The 20,348-nt window shown below is 34.3% G+C and overlaps 2 protein-coding genes across 2 annotated transcripts in view; both read right to left on the reverse strand.

Annotated features, from left to right (window-relative positions):
- Nucleotides 1-2,421: 2,421 nt before the first annotated feature.
- On the reverse strand, nucleotides 2,422-3,681 carry LOC138332754 (probable thiopurine S-methyltransferase). The gene has a single exon (XM_069280723.1). The coding sequence runs from the start codon at nucleotides 3,405-3,407 to the stop codon at nucleotides 2,715-2,717; it is 693 nt and encodes a 230-aa protein (XP_069136824.1). The 5' UTR covers nucleotides 3,408-3,681; the 3' UTR covers nucleotides 2,422-2,714.
- A 1,193-nt stretch (nucleotides 3,682-4,874) lies between these two features.
- LOC138333290 (alpha-2-macroglobulin-like protein 1) overlaps nucleotides 4,875-20,348 on the reverse strand; it is a 36,048-nt gene continuing 20,574 nt past the window's right edge. Inside the window, 19 exon segments of the mRNA XM_069281574.1 lie at nucleotides 4,875-6,283; nucleotides 6,728-6,871; nucleotides 8,188-8,263; nucleotides 8,533-8,570; nucleotides 9,426-9,572; nucleotides 10,536-10,638; nucleotides 10,825-10,899; nucleotides 12,894-12,984; nucleotides 13,496-13,620; nucleotides 13,934-14,149; nucleotides 14,511-14,737; nucleotides 15,055-15,214; nucleotides 15,784-16,014; nucleotides 16,017-16,114; nucleotides 16,391-16,567; nucleotides 16,721-16,807; nucleotides 17,149-17,200; nucleotides 17,775-17,873; nucleotides 18,282-18,428. Coding sequence (XP_069137675.1) covers nucleotides 6,129-6,283; nucleotides 6,728-6,871; nucleotides 8,188-8,263; nucleotides 8,533-8,570; nucleotides 9,426-9,572; nucleotides 10,536-10,638; nucleotides 10,825-10,899; nucleotides 12,894-12,984; nucleotides 13,496-13,620; nucleotides 13,934-14,149; nucleotides 14,511-14,737; nucleotides 15,055-15,214; nucleotides 15,784-16,014; nucleotides 16,017-16,114; nucleotides 16,391-16,567; nucleotides 16,721-16,807; nucleotides 17,149-17,200; nucleotides 17,775-17,873; nucleotides 18,282-18,428 — 2,448 coding nt within the window. The 3' untranslated portion in view covers nucleotides 4,875-6,128.

A 20,348-nucleotide genomic window follows, 5' to 3' on the forward strand; every position in this document is an offset into this window, starting at 1 on the left:
TATGACTTCGGGGAAGTAATTTATTTTTATCACATTTGTCTATGTCGTTCAGAATTTTGTATACTTCCACCATATCACTCCTGAGACGTCTGTATTCTAGGGTTGGCAGTCCTAGTAGCCGTTCTGGGTAAGATTTGTTTCGAATATTTTTGATGAGTTTTGTTGCACGCCTCTGTACTTTCTCAAGTGTTATTTTATCTTTGCACGCCTCTGTACTTTCTCAAGTGTTATTTTATCTTTTTTTGTATTTGATGTCCAGACGGTAGATGCATATTCCAGATGTGGTTTCACCATGGCTTTATAAAGGTTACAGAACGATCTATTGTTTAAGTATTTGAAGCTTCTTTTCAACACTCCTAGAATCTGGTTTGCTTTTTCAGCTGATGCTTCGATATGTCTTGTGAATTTCAGTTGTTGGTCAATAGTAACGCCTAGATCTTTCTCTTCAGTGACTTGCTGGATTGATGTATTATCCATGATATAGTCCCCAGGAATTTGTTTATTTGTTCCTAAACGTAGGTGTTTACATTTTTTTGAGTTAAATTTCAGCTGCCAGTCGTTGGACCATGTCATTAGATTGTTTATGTCACTTTGTAGCTTTTGGTGATCGTTTACATTATTGACAACAGAGAAAAGTTTTGTGTCATCAGCAAAAAGTCTAACAGCGTTTTCAACAGCCTCTGGTAGGTCATTGATGTATACTAGGAATAGGATGGGGCCTATCACACTGCCCTGAGGGATTCCACTTGTTACCGAAGACCAGTCAGAATTTCCGCCATTTAATACCACTCGTTGTTTTCTGTCAGTTAGAAAGTCTTCAATCCATTTTAGTAGATTTCCTGTGATTCCGTATCCTGATAATTTTTTGAGTAGTCTCTGATGAGGTACAGTATCGAACGCTTTTTGGAAATCTAGGTAGATGAGGTAGACTTCAAGTTAAAGATATGAAAAATGATTTATTGCATCCCGAAAAAATTCCATGGCACTATATCCTATATGGAATGAAGTACTGATTGCGTCTGCACCAAAGGCAAAATAATCTTTTTTTTTGGTGTTAATTAGACATATATATAAACGATTAAACACCAATTGTTGTTCAAATGATGCATATCGTTTATGCTCTGTCGGCGGTGGAGCATCTTTAAGGAATAGATTTGAAGCCGGGGTTACATAATTTACACGTGCTCCATTATCATTATACCTCAACAAAATAAAAGTATATTCCTTATATTTACGTACAGTTTTTCACGCAAATTGATGTTATTTATTTTCGCGGCAGTTGCATATTTCTTATTAAAATACCCATATTTTGTTCACTCCCGTCATCGTCAAAGAATTCGATTGAACAGCTGATTGGAACCGAGTCATTCATATGTTCCCACCCCACGTTGCTACGCCAGCGACTATTCCCGTAAAAATGCAATCGTCGCACGTGTTGTAATATCATTATGCACAGATAATGATAATACTAGAAAGCATGGTTATTGAGTCCATGTCAGTGTAAACTGTAAATATAAATAAATAAACTAAATATTATTAATAATTAGCAATACAATACATTTGGCGCGGTTGATCTCTTTATTGAGAAGATGTAATATTGTAAGACAATATAAAAGAAAACTTTGACTATTGCTCCAACTATGAGTGAAAATATTATCGTAGAAAAGATACAAATATCATACAGTAAAATAGCCTTAATGAGAACTCACTTACGCCACACTTCTGTAAAATGTGAATTCTACAAAGATATACAGGTATAATGCATTTTGGGCGGTTTTTAGGTGTTTTTTTGTTATTGCATTCACTTTTGTGTCATAAACCATTAAACTTCATGTTTGAAAAAATGTCCAGCCAAATTACCATTCGAACTTTCATTTTAATAATATGAAAATGTACGTTTTTGATGGCCTGTAGCTCAGAAGATAAGCATTATTTGTTGTTTAAACTTTCATTTTAATAATATTATATTTGACTCATTTGGCATTCAGCGTTTATATTTGTTGAATAGACAATTAATTCACCATTTCTCGTGGAATAGTTTACAATACATATACTTTGTATCGACTATACTCCAATCTAAAACATATAACATGTAACAGTCATGTTTTAAATTCCTTTAGCTTTACTTCTCTTAAATACTTTAATTAATTTTAATCAAATAAAGTCATAAACGTCCGTTGGGAAGTGCATGCAACAGGATTTACGTAAATTGTAAAGTTCTAGGCCCAGTGACGGGGGAATAGAAATAAACCGAATTTGGTCAAAACACAGACCCTAGGAATTAGGTCAAAACACGAACCTAGGAATTAGGTCAAAACACGAACCTAGAAATTAGGTCAAAACACAGATTAGGGAAAGCAATAGCACAAATGACCGACCAGACTCCTTCGGTAAAGACATTAGTTATTAATTCAATCTCCATAAGAGACGGGTCCTTTCTTCTTTGGTTCATGACGTTGTGGACATACAAACGTTTGAGTGTAAAAATGTAAAATAAGAGTTGCTAATAACAAACTTTATTACATAAATAACACAAAGACTCCTTGCTATAATCACGCACAACATTTTATCTGGAATAGTACAACAGATGACATTACTTTGACCAATATTAAATTACAGCAATTATGCAACACGTGAACACAGAATGATATAAAAATAACTTGAAACAAGTTATCGCATCTCAATCATCATTTTTAATTAACAACATCACTTCACTAAATAGGATGTGTTCGTGTTATACACAACAATTCAAACGCTGTAGCTCCATTTTTCCTGTAATGTTCACTGTGTGGTCCAACTTTGTCGACACTTTCAACCTTGAACTTCTCACCAAAAGCCGCACGAATAGTTTCGATATCATGTGATTCTGGGAAACCGTGCACGATTTCCGTGAAGTTGATACAATCTTCCTTCATCAGAGGTATCATTACTGAAACATATCTTCCCAGATCGATTGAATCCATGGCATTTAAAGCCCCTCTGTCCCAGATGGTGTCAAAATCTTTCTGAACTTCCGGTGCAAATTTGAAATAATCACAGCAGTAAATGGTTATGTTCAATTTATCGTTATCTGCCTTGTAAACTTTACATTGTAAGTACGAACTCTGGAATTCCTCCAAACTATATTCCAAATTGTTATCAATGAAGAATCCTTTACAAGCTATATCGGAGAAGTCAAGTCCAATCACTATATGTCCCTGTTCTGCCAACCACTTGACCGAGTCATCTTTTCCACATAGAGGAACAAAAACTTTAAATGGTCTCTTGGACGGAAAGAGAATATTTTGATGTTTGAGAAGCAGTGGGTTAATTCCCCTTGTATGCCATTTGGTATCGCCTGTAGACCACATGTCCTTAAAACGACCCAGGCGGGCTTCCGTAGTAGTTATACCTTGTGAGTACGCCATATCTACCTGTTAAAAGTTATGGTACAACAACTATCCTCGATAATGTCTGTTTTACCAATGGTATCAGAGAAAATTAACTTTGTCCGCTTCACTCATCCAAAACGTCACGGTTGCGTGTCACAGCTAGGTCAGTCATAGGTGTTACATGTAGGTACATATCTACAGAGCCATGGCAACTGACCGAGTGACCTGCAGACTCTCTTGTTCTCTGGTGTAAGCCTATATAGCTAGCTATATACTAGTATGAATGCCAACAGAGGCCAACCAATCTCGATTTAATTAGACTTCACAAAGCAGTCTAATGATGATATATAGATAGGCCACGTTATGTAAATAGACGTGACCTATCTTATATATATCATCATAAGTAACGAGGCCATGTGCTCTGACCATGACATCGGATTATGTCAATTAACATTTAAGGAGTAACGGCGAATCCTACGGATTTCCCTAACTGATACGCCTCACACTTATTTCATTTGGTTTTATCGAAATACTATTTCGTGTAATATCGAAAAATTGTTTAGTTTTATCGAAAATAAATACTAGCTATTTCGTTTTTCGAATTACTAATTGGTTAAAACCAAATGTTATTTCGATAAAACGTAATTCTATTTCGTTAAAACGAAGTAACATTTCACTTGATTTAAACATATTTCATTACTATAATCCTATTGCTACTGCTATTGAAATGATATTTCGATAAAACCAGACATTTGATAAACGAAATAGATCTAGTTTTTATTTCGATAAACGAAATACTTTTTGTTTCGATAAGCGAAATAGTTTTTATTCGAAAAACGAAATTGTTTTTCGATAAAACGAAATGCTATTTCGATAAAACGAAAAAGTATTCCGATAAAACGAAATATCATCTCGATAAAAAATGTTCATAATTTAGAAAAATAGGCTTTAATTTTTTTTTAAATATTTAAATAAGGATTAACTTGAATAAATTTTTATGTTATGGAGATATAACACAAAAATCTGAGTGTACTCTAAATAAACCGCGAAGCGGTTTATGATGAGAGTACACTCAGATTTTTGTGTTATATATACATATCATAAAAAAATTATTCAAATTATTCCTTATAATTCAATTAACTAAAGATAATCTCTTCAATACTCAAATTCATGTTTGGACTATTTTGTCTATGAAATCATTACGCCGTCATCTCAGCCAATCAGAAGCGACGTTACAAACGGTGACGCCATTTTTTCCTTTATGGGCTGATAAAGTAAATTTTGAAGCCAATGAAAATGCTGGTAACAAGCAAAATTGAATTATAGTACCATGAAGAATATGATTTCTATCGTTTTTTCCCCATTTAGACATCTAAAACGTCTTAAAATGGTCTTAGGGCACTCTGGTGGGTCCATGATTATATAATCTGTAACTAATTCTCAGATCTCTATGAGTATACCCTCTAGGTGGGAGGGTGGGAATAAAAATAAAAAAGAAGCATATTCAAATATATACATATATATATTTATTAACGCATAGAAAAGATACATATATTTATTATTAGGCATTATACACACATACATATTTTTAGTGCTTTGAACCACACAATAATTTGCAGCCAAACGTATGATGTTATACATATCAAGATGGGAGGTAGAAAATGAGACAGTCTTTGGTATATGGAATAAAAAACAAGTGCCATTACAGATAAAAACAGCAGTTCTAACAGATGGATTTTTCAATCATATACGTTAAAAATACTCAAGAAATAAAATTGATAAAATCATTAACATTTAAAATTCATCAAAAAATAATGAAAACAAAAGACTAGAAATGTATAAGCATAGGTAGTGTATTTACAGCATGTATATGCAGGGTTAATCGGAAGTTTTAGATTGTATGTTTAATATAAGAATTATACATATAAAAACTACCGGTACTATGAGGTTGCCATCAAAACCAGTCAAAAAGTTCAAAAGTTGAAAACGTGATTTTTTTTAATTAAATTTATTTTATAAATCTACAAATATCAAAAATACATTTCATAAGAGATTTCCTACTGACTATGATATAAATATATCATTTCCGATTTCATTATTTGCATTTTACAGCAAAAACATAAGCTTGACTATGAAAGCTGTTTTAAAAACTAGAAATGTTTGTATATATATATATATATATATACATCTCCATTTCAAAGCTGGTATAAAAACTGGTAGTAAAAACTTGGTGTCTAGATGGCTGGGCATGCAATGGTCACAGGTAAGTGTTGTAGTTTATGTATAGCCAGAAATATGTTTTAGAGGCACAATTATGAATCTATGAAATTGCATCTTCCTCCTAGAACTTCTACTTGTGATTCTTTGATTTAGTATCTTATTCCATCTCCCTGAGAAATAATTTTTTAACCTATATGTATCCTGGTTGTTATTGAATGTGGTATTAAATTACTGTCGCTAAAATAGTTCTCCCATGTTTTTGAGTTCTTTTGCATGTAATACACTTTAATATATTGATATCGGTATGTACATGGAAAAAGAAAAAAGTTTTAGCATCTGGGGAAGACAACATTTTGTTTGGCAGCTGGAATGAAATTCAACACAATATTTACAAGATGTATTAATTTTGATTCTCTTTAGAATATTTCATATCTTGACATAGCCTATACGCCTCTATGCCAAGAATATCTCCACTTGTCACCATCAAAGTCAAAGTTAATTTGATCCATTTGCTGAACTGATACACTATCTAGGTCCTTAGTTACAGCCTCTACGTTTCCGTGTAACGAGTCTCCGTAGCGATTTCTCCATTGGCTTTGACCAGGGTAGGACAGTGACACCATCATCCAGTGTTAGTTGTTTGTTGTCCATGTCATAGGCCTCGGCATGAGCAAGTATTAGCACTTTACTCTCTGTAAATAGAACATATTATTGATAACAATCCCATTCCTGGTTAACTTTTTCATTTACATAAAAGGATTTTAAAGAAAATTCTGATCACTTCATTTGGTGCATGTTGGTCATTTCTTATGAAAACTTTAACCCATTCTGCACATCTACATTATGATCAACTAATATAATACTATGAACCAACATTCTTCTGCAACTATTGTATTACGCAAATGCAATTTCAAATCTAGTTGGACATTAATTTTCACAGATTCTAAAATTGAATTAAAATACATGTATATTTCAATATAAAATAGTTAGGAAGTCCTCCATTTTTTCTTTCTATAACAAAATTTCTTTAGATACAAAATTCATCTGAATTGCATTATAAAGATAAAAAAAGAACTCTGCTCTTATTACATTACTTTGCTGTGTTGTTTATTATTTCACTTAAAGTTTCTTTTTACCTGAAACTGGCATGGAGTCGCAAACACAATTTGGTCCGAGTCTGAAGTTGGCAAATTTGTTGATTTTTGTCTTCCTCTTGGTTCGTATGTCAGCGTAGATCTTCATAGAGTACATGCCTGGTCGTCCAGCCACTGCCTTGAACACTGAAACATATTATGGTACATCTGGTCAGGTGGTCTTATATGTCTGTAGAATATATATGTTACCACTGTTTACAATTCTTTAATTTACTTGTCAAAAGACTGAGGTTGTTAAATAAGAAATAAAGGTAAATACTTCCTTTTCAATGTTCAATTCTATTTGAGACTATATGAAACCTTGATTAAATCATTTCAAATGTACCGTATGTATGAAAAGTTGAAATGCTCAATTAATACTTGTAATGATTCATACATAGTCCATCCCCTCTAAAACACTATCATGAGAAACCTTAGATAAAGAATACAACCAGATAAGACTATAGTATTCTGTCTTTGCACCCAATAGTTATCTCCCTTACTGGTAGGTATCGATAACAAGAATTCCACAGAAGTGGATGTGTCGTCTGCACAGCATCACAAAAAGAAATCCACGGAAGTGGATGTGTCGCCTGCACAGCATCACAAAAAAATGTTAATTAGGTGAAGTTATCAAGGCCCGTAACTCTTGCAAATATTGATGGATTTTGACCAGTATCGAACCCATCTAAGATCTCATTGATATAAAGCAATACACCAAATTTGGTTGAAATCGGACAAAAAATACTTAAGTTATCGAGAAGAAACCATATTTTGATGATTTTAAAGTCCCGTAACTCTTGCAAATATTGACATATTTTGACCAGTATCAAATCCATGTAAGATGTCATTGATATAAAGCAATACATGAAAATTAGTTGAAATCAGACAATAAATATTAAAGTTATAGAGCGGAAACCATCAATTTTTCTGTTTTCAAAGTCCCGTAACTCTTGGAAATATCGACGGATTTTGACCATTATTGAACTCATTTGAGATATCATTGTTATAAAGCAATTTCTAAAATTTGGTTGAAATTGAACAATAAATATTTAAGTTATCGAGTGGAAACCATGGATTTATCTGTTTTGAAGATTTTAAAGTCCTGTAACTCTTGGAAATGTTAACGGATTTTGACCATTATCGAACATCGAACTCATCCGAGATCACATAGAAATAAAGCAATAGACCAAATGTGGTTGAAATCAGACAATTAATACTAAAGTTATCCCATGAAACCATTTCCCTGACGCTGACAATATGATACCTAAGTGAGACCTTTGTGTTACAGGTGACAAAATAATTACCTGGTAAGTTGTTTTCTCTGGAAGATATGACGTATACTCATAAAAACATGATGAAACTAATCAGTACCTACATGTTCCTGCAAGGACAGATAACTATAAGCAAATGTTCAATTAATGAATTACTGAATGAAGTAATACAAAACAGAGTGACTTTACCTTTTTCTGATTGGCAGACAAGCTCTTTGAAATCCGCTTTATTCATCGGAAGAGCAATATCACAGATAGGGCATGTCTGCAAAGACAAAGTGAGTACAGATGAATTTAAAACTAACTACAAAGACAATGAATTTAAAACTAAATAAACCCCTGTTTTACAAGATACAAGAAGATTTATATAATGTTATATACTTACAATGAATGACATTAACATGATCATCTATATGTGGTTTAGAGTTTTATCATAACATATTATCAACATCATAATTTTAAAACCCTTTGACCTTTGACCTTGATTACTGATTCTCAATGACACTGTTCAGTGATAACTAGAAAACAACTTACAAGATCAGGTACTACTGGTCCGCGGGTTCCGTCTCTTTCTGAAAACAGAATCCACAATTATATTGGTACATTGTACCACACAGAAAATAGCTATTGTGTTTACATGTTTGTTTTGATTGATTTCATAAAGATCTCCAAATGGCATAAAAGGCACTACCATTCTTATACTGGAATTCAGATCACTCAGTCCTGATTTGTGACCCCTAAAATATTTCAGAAGCTACTATATGTTTGAGAACTCATCCTGACACTAAATATTACCAGGTTTCTGTTTGTTTTAGTTACCATCAATCACTACCTGTTGCCTGGTTTTCTTGGATTGCTATCTGTTACTAAATGACTGATAACCATCAACCTGACTGTCTTTTGTCACATTTTATCATCTCTTGAAATGATTATATAATCACATGACTCTGCCTATTGTCTACTGTCATTGCTTGTTAATTAGCTACTGATTACCATCTACATAAACCTTCTGTTGGTTTTTATTGTCACTATCAGGTATTGCTCAACAACCTATTCCTAGATTTTGTCCTTACTATACACTAGTTTGTTACTTATTAGTTACACCTACATAACTGTGCCTATTGCCTGGTTTTGTTGTCACTATATTTGTTATCTAGTTACTGATTATGTTACCCGGTAACCATTATATGGTAGCCTTCGGTCAGGTTTTACTGTGTCTATTAGTTATTGATTTACCACCTACATAACTATGCCTATTGCCTGGTTTTGTTGTCACTATATTTGTTATCTAGTTACTGATCATGTTACCCGGTAACCATTATATGGCAGCCTTCTGTCAGGTTTTATTGTCTCCATTAGTATTAGTTATTGGTTTACCACCACAATGACTCTGCCTTTTGCTTGATATCCTCAATACATGTACGTACCCAGTCCTATCGGAACCCTAACTTGCTGGATTTCGTCGACAGAGGTGAAGAAGATACCACGGAGATATTGGTCAACAGAGATCTCAGGTAACTCCTCTTTAGTTCCGCATGTGGTCTTCAAACCATACTGTAATACTGCCTGTAGGTCTACAATCAGGTTCAAGCATACAAATACAAAGAACACAGTACAACTCTCAAACGCTCTTTATAAATTAAAATCATTTGATATATTAACTAAAAATGTTTGAATTGCCTCCATCATCACATATCAAAGAGGGACTGAATACTACAGGACAGACATGGGAACTACTACATGCCCATCTTCTCACCTAATTCATGGCAGAGCATGGAAATTGGGTTGGTAAAAGAGCAATGATTTTGTTTTAGTAAATAGTGGCTCCATTTGGTGCTATAAGTAAAGAATACATATTTTTATACAATCACAGAAATATAAACTTTTACATTTCAAAATTTTAACTGGCTACATGTACAATATGTATAGAAGGTAGGGATGAAACAATACATAGAACTATCGATATATATATTGCGATTGTATGCCTCTCAGCTTGACAGCTTGATCAATCAATAGCAATTTCAAAAAGTTGATAACAATTGCCGATAGTTTCAATAGTCAGATATTGTTCTGTAACTCGGACTTAAATCATGTACTCACAGAGGTTTGATACAGTAACAGACCAACAGTCACGATAAATTGTCACTTTCCCATGCTTTTCAATCAAAATGCAAACACCGACAATGTTCTCAATCACAATATTTTTGAGTTGGTACTGGCGCTATCAGGTAAATGACAATAACTCTAAACCAATACTGCACTAGATAAATCTCATGGCAGCCAATTCATTGACAGGATTGTAATCGAATTCAAAGTGCAATACTATCACAATACTATCGAATTGTATTCTGTAATAGATAAACTAACTCAATAGTATTTCCCTTGATAGCAATAGTATTTAGTATTGCAATAATTAACATTATAGACAGTGGTCAGTCACCCCTAAGTGTAGTCCCCTGGTATACCCCCCCCCCCCCTAAATCATTCCAAAATAGCATGTGTTTCAATGTGTGGAAACGTGGTACACATCATCTTACCTGTTTCATAATAGTCATACACTTTGATGAATGCCTTCTTAGGGTCCGAAACTTCTATATCTTGTTCTAGATCAAAGTAGAAACACTGGCCAGCCGAGTCGAACTAGTCAAGACAAAATGTGTATCCATGTATATTTTGCACAAGTATACGATACATAGGCAAATAGATGTAATTCACATGATTTTAACACATTGTTACAAATGGGCAAACATGTGAATTAAATTCAATTCAAATATGAAGTTACCCTCATATTAGGTGTTAAGTGATCAAATAAATCCAGATAAATACCTTGTCAAAATATATGTGAACAATGTTGCCGTCTTCTTCATACTTCTGAATACCCAAAGACTCATCTTTCACCAGCTTTAATGAACAACAAAATAAAGACTATAAGTTCATCAATGGTTTGTGAAGAATTCACTACTCTTTATCTCCATTTGTGATGAATTAAGGAGGCATCCGATGACATAAAATCCTACTGTCCTTACGGTCAACTTTGACCAATGACATTATGGGATAACTTGTACAACTTTGACCAATAACATCATGGGATAACTTGTACAACTTTGACCAATGACATTATGGGATAACTTGTACAACTTTGACCAATGACATCATGGGATAACTTGTACAACTTTGACCAATAACATCATGGGATAACTTGTACAACTTTGACCAATGACATTATGGGATAACTTGTACAACTTTGACCAATAACATCATGGGATAACTTGTACAACTTTGACCAATAACATCATGGGATAACTTGTACAACTTTGACCAATAACATCATGGGATAACTTGTACAACTTTGACCAATGACATTATGGGATAACTTGTACAACTTTGACCAATAACATCATGGGATAACTTGTACAACTTTGACCAATAACATCATGGGATAACTTGTACAACTTTGACCAATAACATCATGGGATAACTTGTACAACTTTGACCAATAACATCATGGGATAACTTGTACAACTTTGACCAATAACATCATGGGATAACTTGTACAACTTTGACCAATAACATCATGGGATAACTTGTACAACTTTGACCAATAACATCATGGGATAACTTGTACAACTTTGACCAATAACATCATGGGATAACTTGTACAATTTTGACCAATAACATCATGGGATAACTTGTACAATTGACCAATAACATCATGGGATAACTTGTACAACTTTGACCAATAACATCATGGGATAACTTGTACAACTTTGACCGATAACATCATGGGATAACTTGTACAACTTTGACCAATAACATCATGGGATAACTTGTACAACTTTGACCAATAACATCATGGGATAACTTGTACAACTTTGACCAATAACATCATGGGATAACTTGTACAACTTTGACCAATAACATCATGGGATAACTTGTACAACTTTGACCAATAACATCATGGGATAACTTGTACAACTTTGACCAATAACATCATGGGATAACTTGTACAACTTTGACCAATAACATCAGGGATAACTTGACAACTTTGACATAACATCCATGGGATAACTTGTACAACTTTGACCAATAACATCATGGGTAACTTGTACAACTTTGACCAATAACATCATGGGATAACTTGTACAACTTTGACCAATGACATCATGGGATAACTTGTACAACTTTGACCAAACAACATCATGGGATAACTTGTACAACTTTGACCAATAACATCATGGGATAACTTTGACAATACATCATGGATAACTTGTACGATTTGACAATAACATCATGGGATAACTTGTACAACTTTGACCAATAACATCATGGGATAAACTTGTACAACTTTGACCAATAACATCATGGGATAACTTGTACAACTTTGACCAATAACATCATGGGATAACTTGTACAATTTTGACCAATAACATCATGGGATAACTTGTACAATTTTGACCAATAACATCATGGGATAACTTGTACAACTTTGACCAATAACATCATGGGATAACTTGTACAACTTTGACTAATGACATCATGGGATAACTTGTACAACTTTGACCAATAACATCATGGGAAAACTTGTACAACTTTGACCAATAACATCATGGGATAACTTGTACAACCAATTAATCTTTTTTGTACAGCCAGTACATAATTAAATTAGGACCCAGATTTTTTTAAATGATTTCACAAGAGGGAATTAAAGAACTGCTCCGCCAAATACAAGTTAGATTTTTGAAAGCTTTTCTAGAGGAGATATATTTAGGCAGTGTTATCCTATCTGACTAGGTTTATTTCCATCAATCTTCCCAAATCAGACCTATGGCGAAGAGATAATAACGTAGCATCCATTAAAGTTAAGGGAAATTTTTCTTTTTTATAAGTCTACATACCTCATCTAATGTAGAAGTGACCGGGATCCATCCAGTGACCATTTTAACATCTACTATAGCCATGTTGCTGATTCCTCCTGGGCCGCGGAATCTGTTACACACCAAACACAACACTTTACACAGGATATGGGGGTATATTTAACACACCATAATCGACCCACATGCGCCCCTTTATCTAAAATCGCTCCTCCCACTTTTTAAGGCATCAATATCATGTATCTTGAATTCAATGCAGACTAAAACTATTTGATTTCTTTTGCAAATTGATTAATGGCTTTCTCTGTGCAATGATTTTGTAAAATGTTTTCCCAAATTTGGTCCTATTAAGCACTCCTTCATTTTTTATTTTTTTTTTAAATTTTTTTGCTTTTCAATTGTAAGTGTAAGTAAAATATAAATAGGTATTTTTCAAAATGCTAGATGGAAGTGAATACATAATGATGCCTGGATGGAAACATGAGTAAAGGACAAAGTATAAAACAGGTTAAGATGAATAGCAAGAGTGTTAAATACGATTTGTTGGGTGATAGAAATGTTTTTTTTTATATGCCACTATCCATCCCGCATCTGGACCAAACCAATTTTATCGGTACTGTACTTACGATGCACAAATGTTGAGTGTTCTTCTCTTACAGTCATTGCCCATTGTCTTTGAGCGGAAAGCATTCAATCGTATGTTAAAGGCCGGTCCTGCTGGAGCTTCATCTATGTTGTATTTCATGCTGGCCTACAAAATAAAAAACAGATGGAGTGAAGCTATCGATCAGTGAGAGTCATGTTTTATATGCTAATTACCTACAAATGGATGTTATACATAACATACTTTCCTTCATGGTTAAAAGCATTTAAAGAAGTGCATGGGTAGATATATTCATGGTTGGTGTACGGTATACAATGATTGTAATAACATACAAACCAAATTTTGTTGTTTTTATGTTTTTGTTTTAACACCAATCACAAACACAACGTAGATTTCTCCACAAAAAGTATTTCATATTTTATAGCATCATAGTAACTAAACTAAACAATAGTTCCCCTACCTGTACAAGAGCACAGCCAACACCGTAGACCTCGGTCTCCAGAGTGTCCGGAACAACATCTAACGAGGATGACTGGAGGACAAGATTGTTGTCGCCGGTGATACCAAATTCTCTCTCCTCATTATGAATTCCTCTGAAGGTCACAACTAAATGCATCCCTCCACGATAGACTAGAGTGGCATACACTGACAGGGCCTGGAGACCTATTACAGTATCCTGTAACACAACATGTATACATTGTAGATATTCAGGGCCTCATGATCAACAAACTTGACCTCTGTAACACAACATGTATACATATTAAGGGCCTCATGACCAACAACCTTGGCCTCTGTAACACAACGTGTATACATATTCAGGGCCTTATGTCTGACCTATAACTTTGACCTATGTAACACAACATGTATACATATTCAGGGCCTCATGACAAACAACTTTGACCTCTGCAACACAATGTGTATACATATTCAAGGCCTCATGACCTACAACCTTGACCTCTTAACAACATATGTAGATATACGTATTAAGCATTGTTATAAATCATATTCTTCGGTCTCGACTAGTGTTTATATATTACCTGTGTAGATGAGAAGCCTCCAAGTTCATTTCTCTGTTTCGTGAGCCACATGACAATGGGCTGTGCATTGACCACAGCGTTTTCCTGTTCCCCTATGATAGTAGCCAGCAGGACGTAGGAGGTGATCTCAATCTCCGCCGAGGGAGCCCTGTACCAACGCCATGAGTAGGGTTCCGGAGTTGCCTCCTCCTCATTGTTACGAGTCCAGTACTTCAGTATACCATCCTCTAGTAATTCAAATGATTTATAAGCATTACTAAATAGTTCTGATGATGAATCCATTCAAGCGAAAACATGTCATCAACACTTTTAGTGAATAATCAGTTTACTGGAAGGAACTAAAGTGTTGACTCATTCTTTTTATGCAATTGCTAAATAATGTAAAGTCACCTGACATCCAATTTTTCTTCTCTACATGAATTTCACATGAAGAAATATTGCTCATGTATCAGCCACTAAAAATTGTCATAAATTACAGGGCTAGAGAGATCACAGTACCAAATTGTTATAAGTCAAACAATGACCAGAGTATTAATTTGATTACCTGCATACATAGCCCTCTCCTCGAGTTCTTCCATCACCACGGCTCTGTTTGGCCAGTTGATGTCGTACAGCGTGTAGGCGTAGGCCATCATAGATAATGTATATGTGTCGTTGTTATCCTGAACGTCCAGGCACCTTACGGCACTCACAACAGAATTGTCCTGTAATAAGGCAGGAACATTATCTACACGCTTAATACATTACTTGAACAATTTTTGTTCCAAATGTGTAAAATGAATTCTCATTGCACGATTTCATACAAACTACCAGCTTAGTGCTATGCCGTCTTAGCATAATACAGAGTTAGCTCCTTTGCGGGTAGGTATCCATTGTAATGTCATTATTTGGTGATCGTAATTCAGGTTGTTATTTCAGAAAAGTATAATGTTATGCTTACAAACACATGAGGTCACAATCAATACCTAAATGCGTGGGCAGATAACTCTGTAATGTGCAAGTTCCGAATACACACACAATTTGAATCTGTATAAACTTCACATTTTGACATGGGATATAAATAAATAATTTGAAATATGAAAACGAGCACATGCATTAGCTTCACAGCTTGCTATCTTGTTATAGGGCCACAAGTTGCTAAATTAGTCATTTCTGAATTGTTGTAGTAGCAATTTTATTATTTTTCTGACAAATGGTACAATATGTCTATATTTGAGACTTCTGACTATAATATTCTCACTCTGACAATTATCTAATTCAAAGTGTTACGTACGTCTTTATTCACACCAGCTTCTAACATAGCTATCAGTACGAAGGCAGTCATGGCAGCTTCGTTGCTTTCCTTACTAATTCCACCCTTCAGGTAGTAACTATGAGTGTAACCAATTTTAGGGAAACAACCATTTTCCAGCTGCCTCTTTCTGAACCAGTTTAGACTCTTGACAAGGTCTTCATTGTCAATGTCAATGAAGGGCAAAGACTGACCAAAACATTTGACCACAAATCCACAAATGCAGTTAGCCACATGCTGCCATCAGCATTAGAGTTCCCGAAGGCACTGTAGGAGCCGTCGTCATGGCGATACTTTAACTGTCTCTGGTATCCTGAAAAAACAAAGGGTAAATATCTCAAAAGACTGCTAAATTTTGACATAGTTATAAGTACCGTATAATCTTTAGACTGCGTTAAGATAAGGCAGTTGTCAGGTAATGGCAGTAACAATATGAAAGTGATTTTCTCCACATATTCTGACTTTCCAACAGACCTACACCAGCAAACTCTGGCATGCTAATCCACTACCTTGGATGGTATTAGGGTTAATCAGTCTGGGTGGTATTTGGATAAATCAAAATCAAAGAAAAACCTGTGTACCAACTAACCTATCCTCATATAGTTGAGGGCTTCAGTCTCAATCTTGCTGGTGAGTTGGTTAGTGTTGGTGAGATACTGAAGGACAACGATATTTGGGGACCATGACGCCATGTTCTGTTCACCACAACCATACGGCATCCTTAACATTCCCTGTAGGTTAGACAATGCCGGACCCATGATGTCACCTGAAGAAAAAAATAGTGAAAAGACTTAGCAAAGAACCTGTATTTCATTAATTTAGGATACTATGTAAGCAGTGCATGAGAGAACAGGACAAGATGTAATGGTAACACAATATAGTAGTGCCTCTGTATAACAAACCCGTCGTATGAACTCACCAATGACGCTGACTTTGCCTCTCGCGGAGTCTTCCACTAAGTTAGTAGGTGGGAGGACCAGGTCAATAGTTGTAATCTGGGAGTCACCTGTATACACAAATGTTGATTAATATTTCAGAATCTTTAAATTATAAATATAAGCAAACCTGCCAAAGAGAGAAATCAGAATTTTGAGATGGATATGTGCAATCATTAAACACAAGATTTTGAGAAATTCAAGAGGTCCAGAAGACAAAAAGGTACTAGAACGATAAGGCTACTAGAGGCAAGTTTTTTGTTCTCAAACCACTCTTCTCATTTAATCTACTACCAAGATATAAATTGTAAGTTTTAGAGCAGCTAGAACAAAATTGTGACACAAATAATTTTTCTTCTCTTTTTTTAATGGACAATGAAATACACAAGCTTTTAAAAGTTTGAATGCATACCTTCAGAACACATGTAAGAGCTGAATGTATACTCCTTCTCTACACCTTCAGCCTAGAAGATAAACAAAGTATAGTATTAAAACTTCTGGAGTTACCCAATAAGCAACCCTCCCCCTTTGTGAAGACACAATTTCACTCGCCTCCATTAAAATGAATCTGACAGAATGAAAAATGTGTAGGTTTCTCAATTTGATATCTTTTACAAATTGATTAATGGCTTACTCTTGTGCAATCATTTTGTGAAAGACTGGTCCTTTTGGTGCTATTAAATGCCCCCTTATTTCCATTTTTATCGTCCTGAGCGAGTGCCAATTAATTGAACATTTTTTTATCATTAATTAATTATTATTTGTTAGTCCACTGTTACATAATCTCTTTGAAATGTTAATAGTTCTTTTCAACTTAGCTCAAGTAGAACTAAGAGAACTATTGACAAAATTCTTGACATAGCTAAAGAGTAAAAATAGCATTTACTCCTGTAATGTCTAAGTGAACAAAACTTGCACTTCCAGTTTTGAAAATAATCATTGATGTTGGTACCTCACAAGTGATCATCAGAAATTGGTAGCCTTTCTTATCAGATATTGATTACAATCGATCATCTAGACAACACTTGTTATACACACCTCGATCAGTAGCATCCTTTTTACAGCATCAGAAGCTCCAGTGGTTTCATCACTGATTGCATTGTTACCACATATACCGTCATCACCTATGGACTCTGCCTAAAATCAGTAAAAGTAATAAAATTGTGTTAAAGAGAATGAATTTGCTCAGTGTAGGAACCATTATGAAATCCATGCAGAAATAGCATTTTAATTTGCTCATCTGTAATTAAAAATTTCTTTACATTTTTTGCAAATTAATAAGCTAAAAGGGAATGTTAATCCATGTATAATATAAACTTTATTTAGCTTACATCGATTACGAAACAAGTTATACAACTTATGTAAATCACTCTCGATGGACCAGATGTAAGCATCATCAAGCGGGATTGAACCCCGGCCTGCTAGGGGAAAGGCGGGTGGGTTAACCACTACACCATCTCATTAACTATAGTTAGTGAGTTTTTGAAGTCTAGTGGTAAATATTTTGAATGAATAACCCTGTAATAAAGAGGGATGTTGACTCACTGCAGCCACGATTGCAATCTCTCCAAGTTGTGTTGGTTTGATGTAGTATTTGATGCTCTCTGATTCCCCACCACATACACATGTTCGCACAGTTCGATTTGCTGACCTCAGTTCAAAACCCTCAGAAGGCTCCAGTCGTAAAAGCATCTGGACAGAAAAATTGAAATGCAAACTAATCATACATCAAGGCTTACTAACCAGAGCCCAAATTAATTTTTGTTGTTGCAGTATTCCATATTTATTATTTTTGTTCAGCTTTAATAAATCGTAAAAGTTTAAAGCATGCTGAATTCTATATATCCTGTCTACCATGTTCAACTTGATAACCACCCCCATCCCCTCAATTTTCCGAAGCCTCAATTTCTCTTACCACAAATTAAATGCAGACTAAAGATATGAAAACTTTTTATGTTTCTTTATATGATTTCTTTTGCAAAATGATTTATAAAAGGCTATTCCAAATTTGATTCTGTTAAGTGCCCTTTATATTTTTTCAATTTTTTATTGCACTGGTCACTTATTGAGTTGAAAATGGTATGCAAGGGTGTACAATTCCACTAACCCGACGTCCGGGGCTAGTGAATTTCAGGTCAAGCTAGTGGCTTCATGATCATTACTAGCCTGTAGACTTGTGGAAAATTCCTGTTCAAAATCTATCTTTACATCGAAATTTTAGTTGTAAATCAGCAGTTTAGCCTTTTATTACTATTCAGAATTCTACTAGCAGTAAATATGTGGTCAGAACTGAAGCAAATGATATCATGAATGTAGTTTTACAAATACAGATGGTTACCAAACGTAAATAACATTTTTCATCTAGGTGCATCAAAGGCTTTGTTATGTAATTGGTGAAAATTAAGCACTTGAGTGACCCAGATGGCCATGTGTTTGCAGATGTTGTTGACAGACAGGGAACGGGAAAATCGAGATTTCTAAACTCTAGATAAGAATCAATTATGAAGTGACAGTTATATTACTTAGCATCACTATCATTTTAGTGTTGTAAATTTGAGTATATGAGGGTTGGATTCAGAAAAAACTACTGCTGTGAGATGAATAGAGAAATGAATCATTTTGAAGTAATTAAAATACATGGTAATTTGTAGTCCTGTATACTTGCAGATACATAGTACATAGTGCTTAGTTAATTGACACAAATAAATCCACTAGAATGTTTTCAAAATAACTTTACCGGTAATAGAATTTTCATTATTATAGATACAATCTTTTTGCATATTTTTATGATTAATTGAAATCTTGTAAATGAAAATTAGCAGTGCAATTTAATAATCAATTACGAAATATTTTCAAATTGAATTTGTGTACAGTTCTTGGAATGAATTTATATGAAATTGGCATCATTTTATTCAAATCTCATGCAAATGTTACTAAATGTTACTGTTTTTTCAATACTCATAGAAAATAAGTAAGTGATCAGTAAAAAGTAATTTTGATTAAAGATTTTTTACAAAAATTTCATGAACTGTACTATTTACTAAATTCTAAGTTCATCATACATATAAAATGAAAACAGCAGATAATAAATAATGATTGTATTCACATTATATTTCCTTGCTAAGCTTTAATATTCAAGTTTAAGAGCTATATACTGATTATGTTTTCTTTCTTTACATCTTATTATGATAGTTTTAAAGGAAATATCTGAGTGATGTAAGAAATATAATTTCAAATCTGAATTATTTTGCATGCTACTAGTCATGCATGTCTAGGTGCGTGTTTGTGGTATTAAACACACAGCTAGACAAGTTCTTGTTCTGTACAGGTTTGTACAAAATCAAGATCGAGTAAAATGTGCATACACAAATAAACGAACAAGAGATCCCAGAGGGATCTTGGCACCCACCAATGAATGATCTATGTCTGACAATGGAAAGGGGGGTCTTTTCTCTGCTTTTCAAACATTTGCAAACATACTACATATACAAGAGATCCCAGAGGGATCTTGACGCCCACCAAAGAATGATCTAAGTCTGACAAAGGAAAGAGGGATCTTTTCTCTGCTTTTCAAACTTTTACTACATATTACTACATATGGAATTTGAGAAT

This window comes from Argopecten irradians, chromosome 10 (assembly GCF_041381155.1).
Source record: "Argopecten irradians isolate NY chromosome 10, Ai_NY, whole genome shotgun sequence".
Lineage (NCBI taxonomy): Eukaryota > Metazoa > Mollusca > Bivalvia > Pectinida > Pectinidae > Argopecten > Argopecten irradians.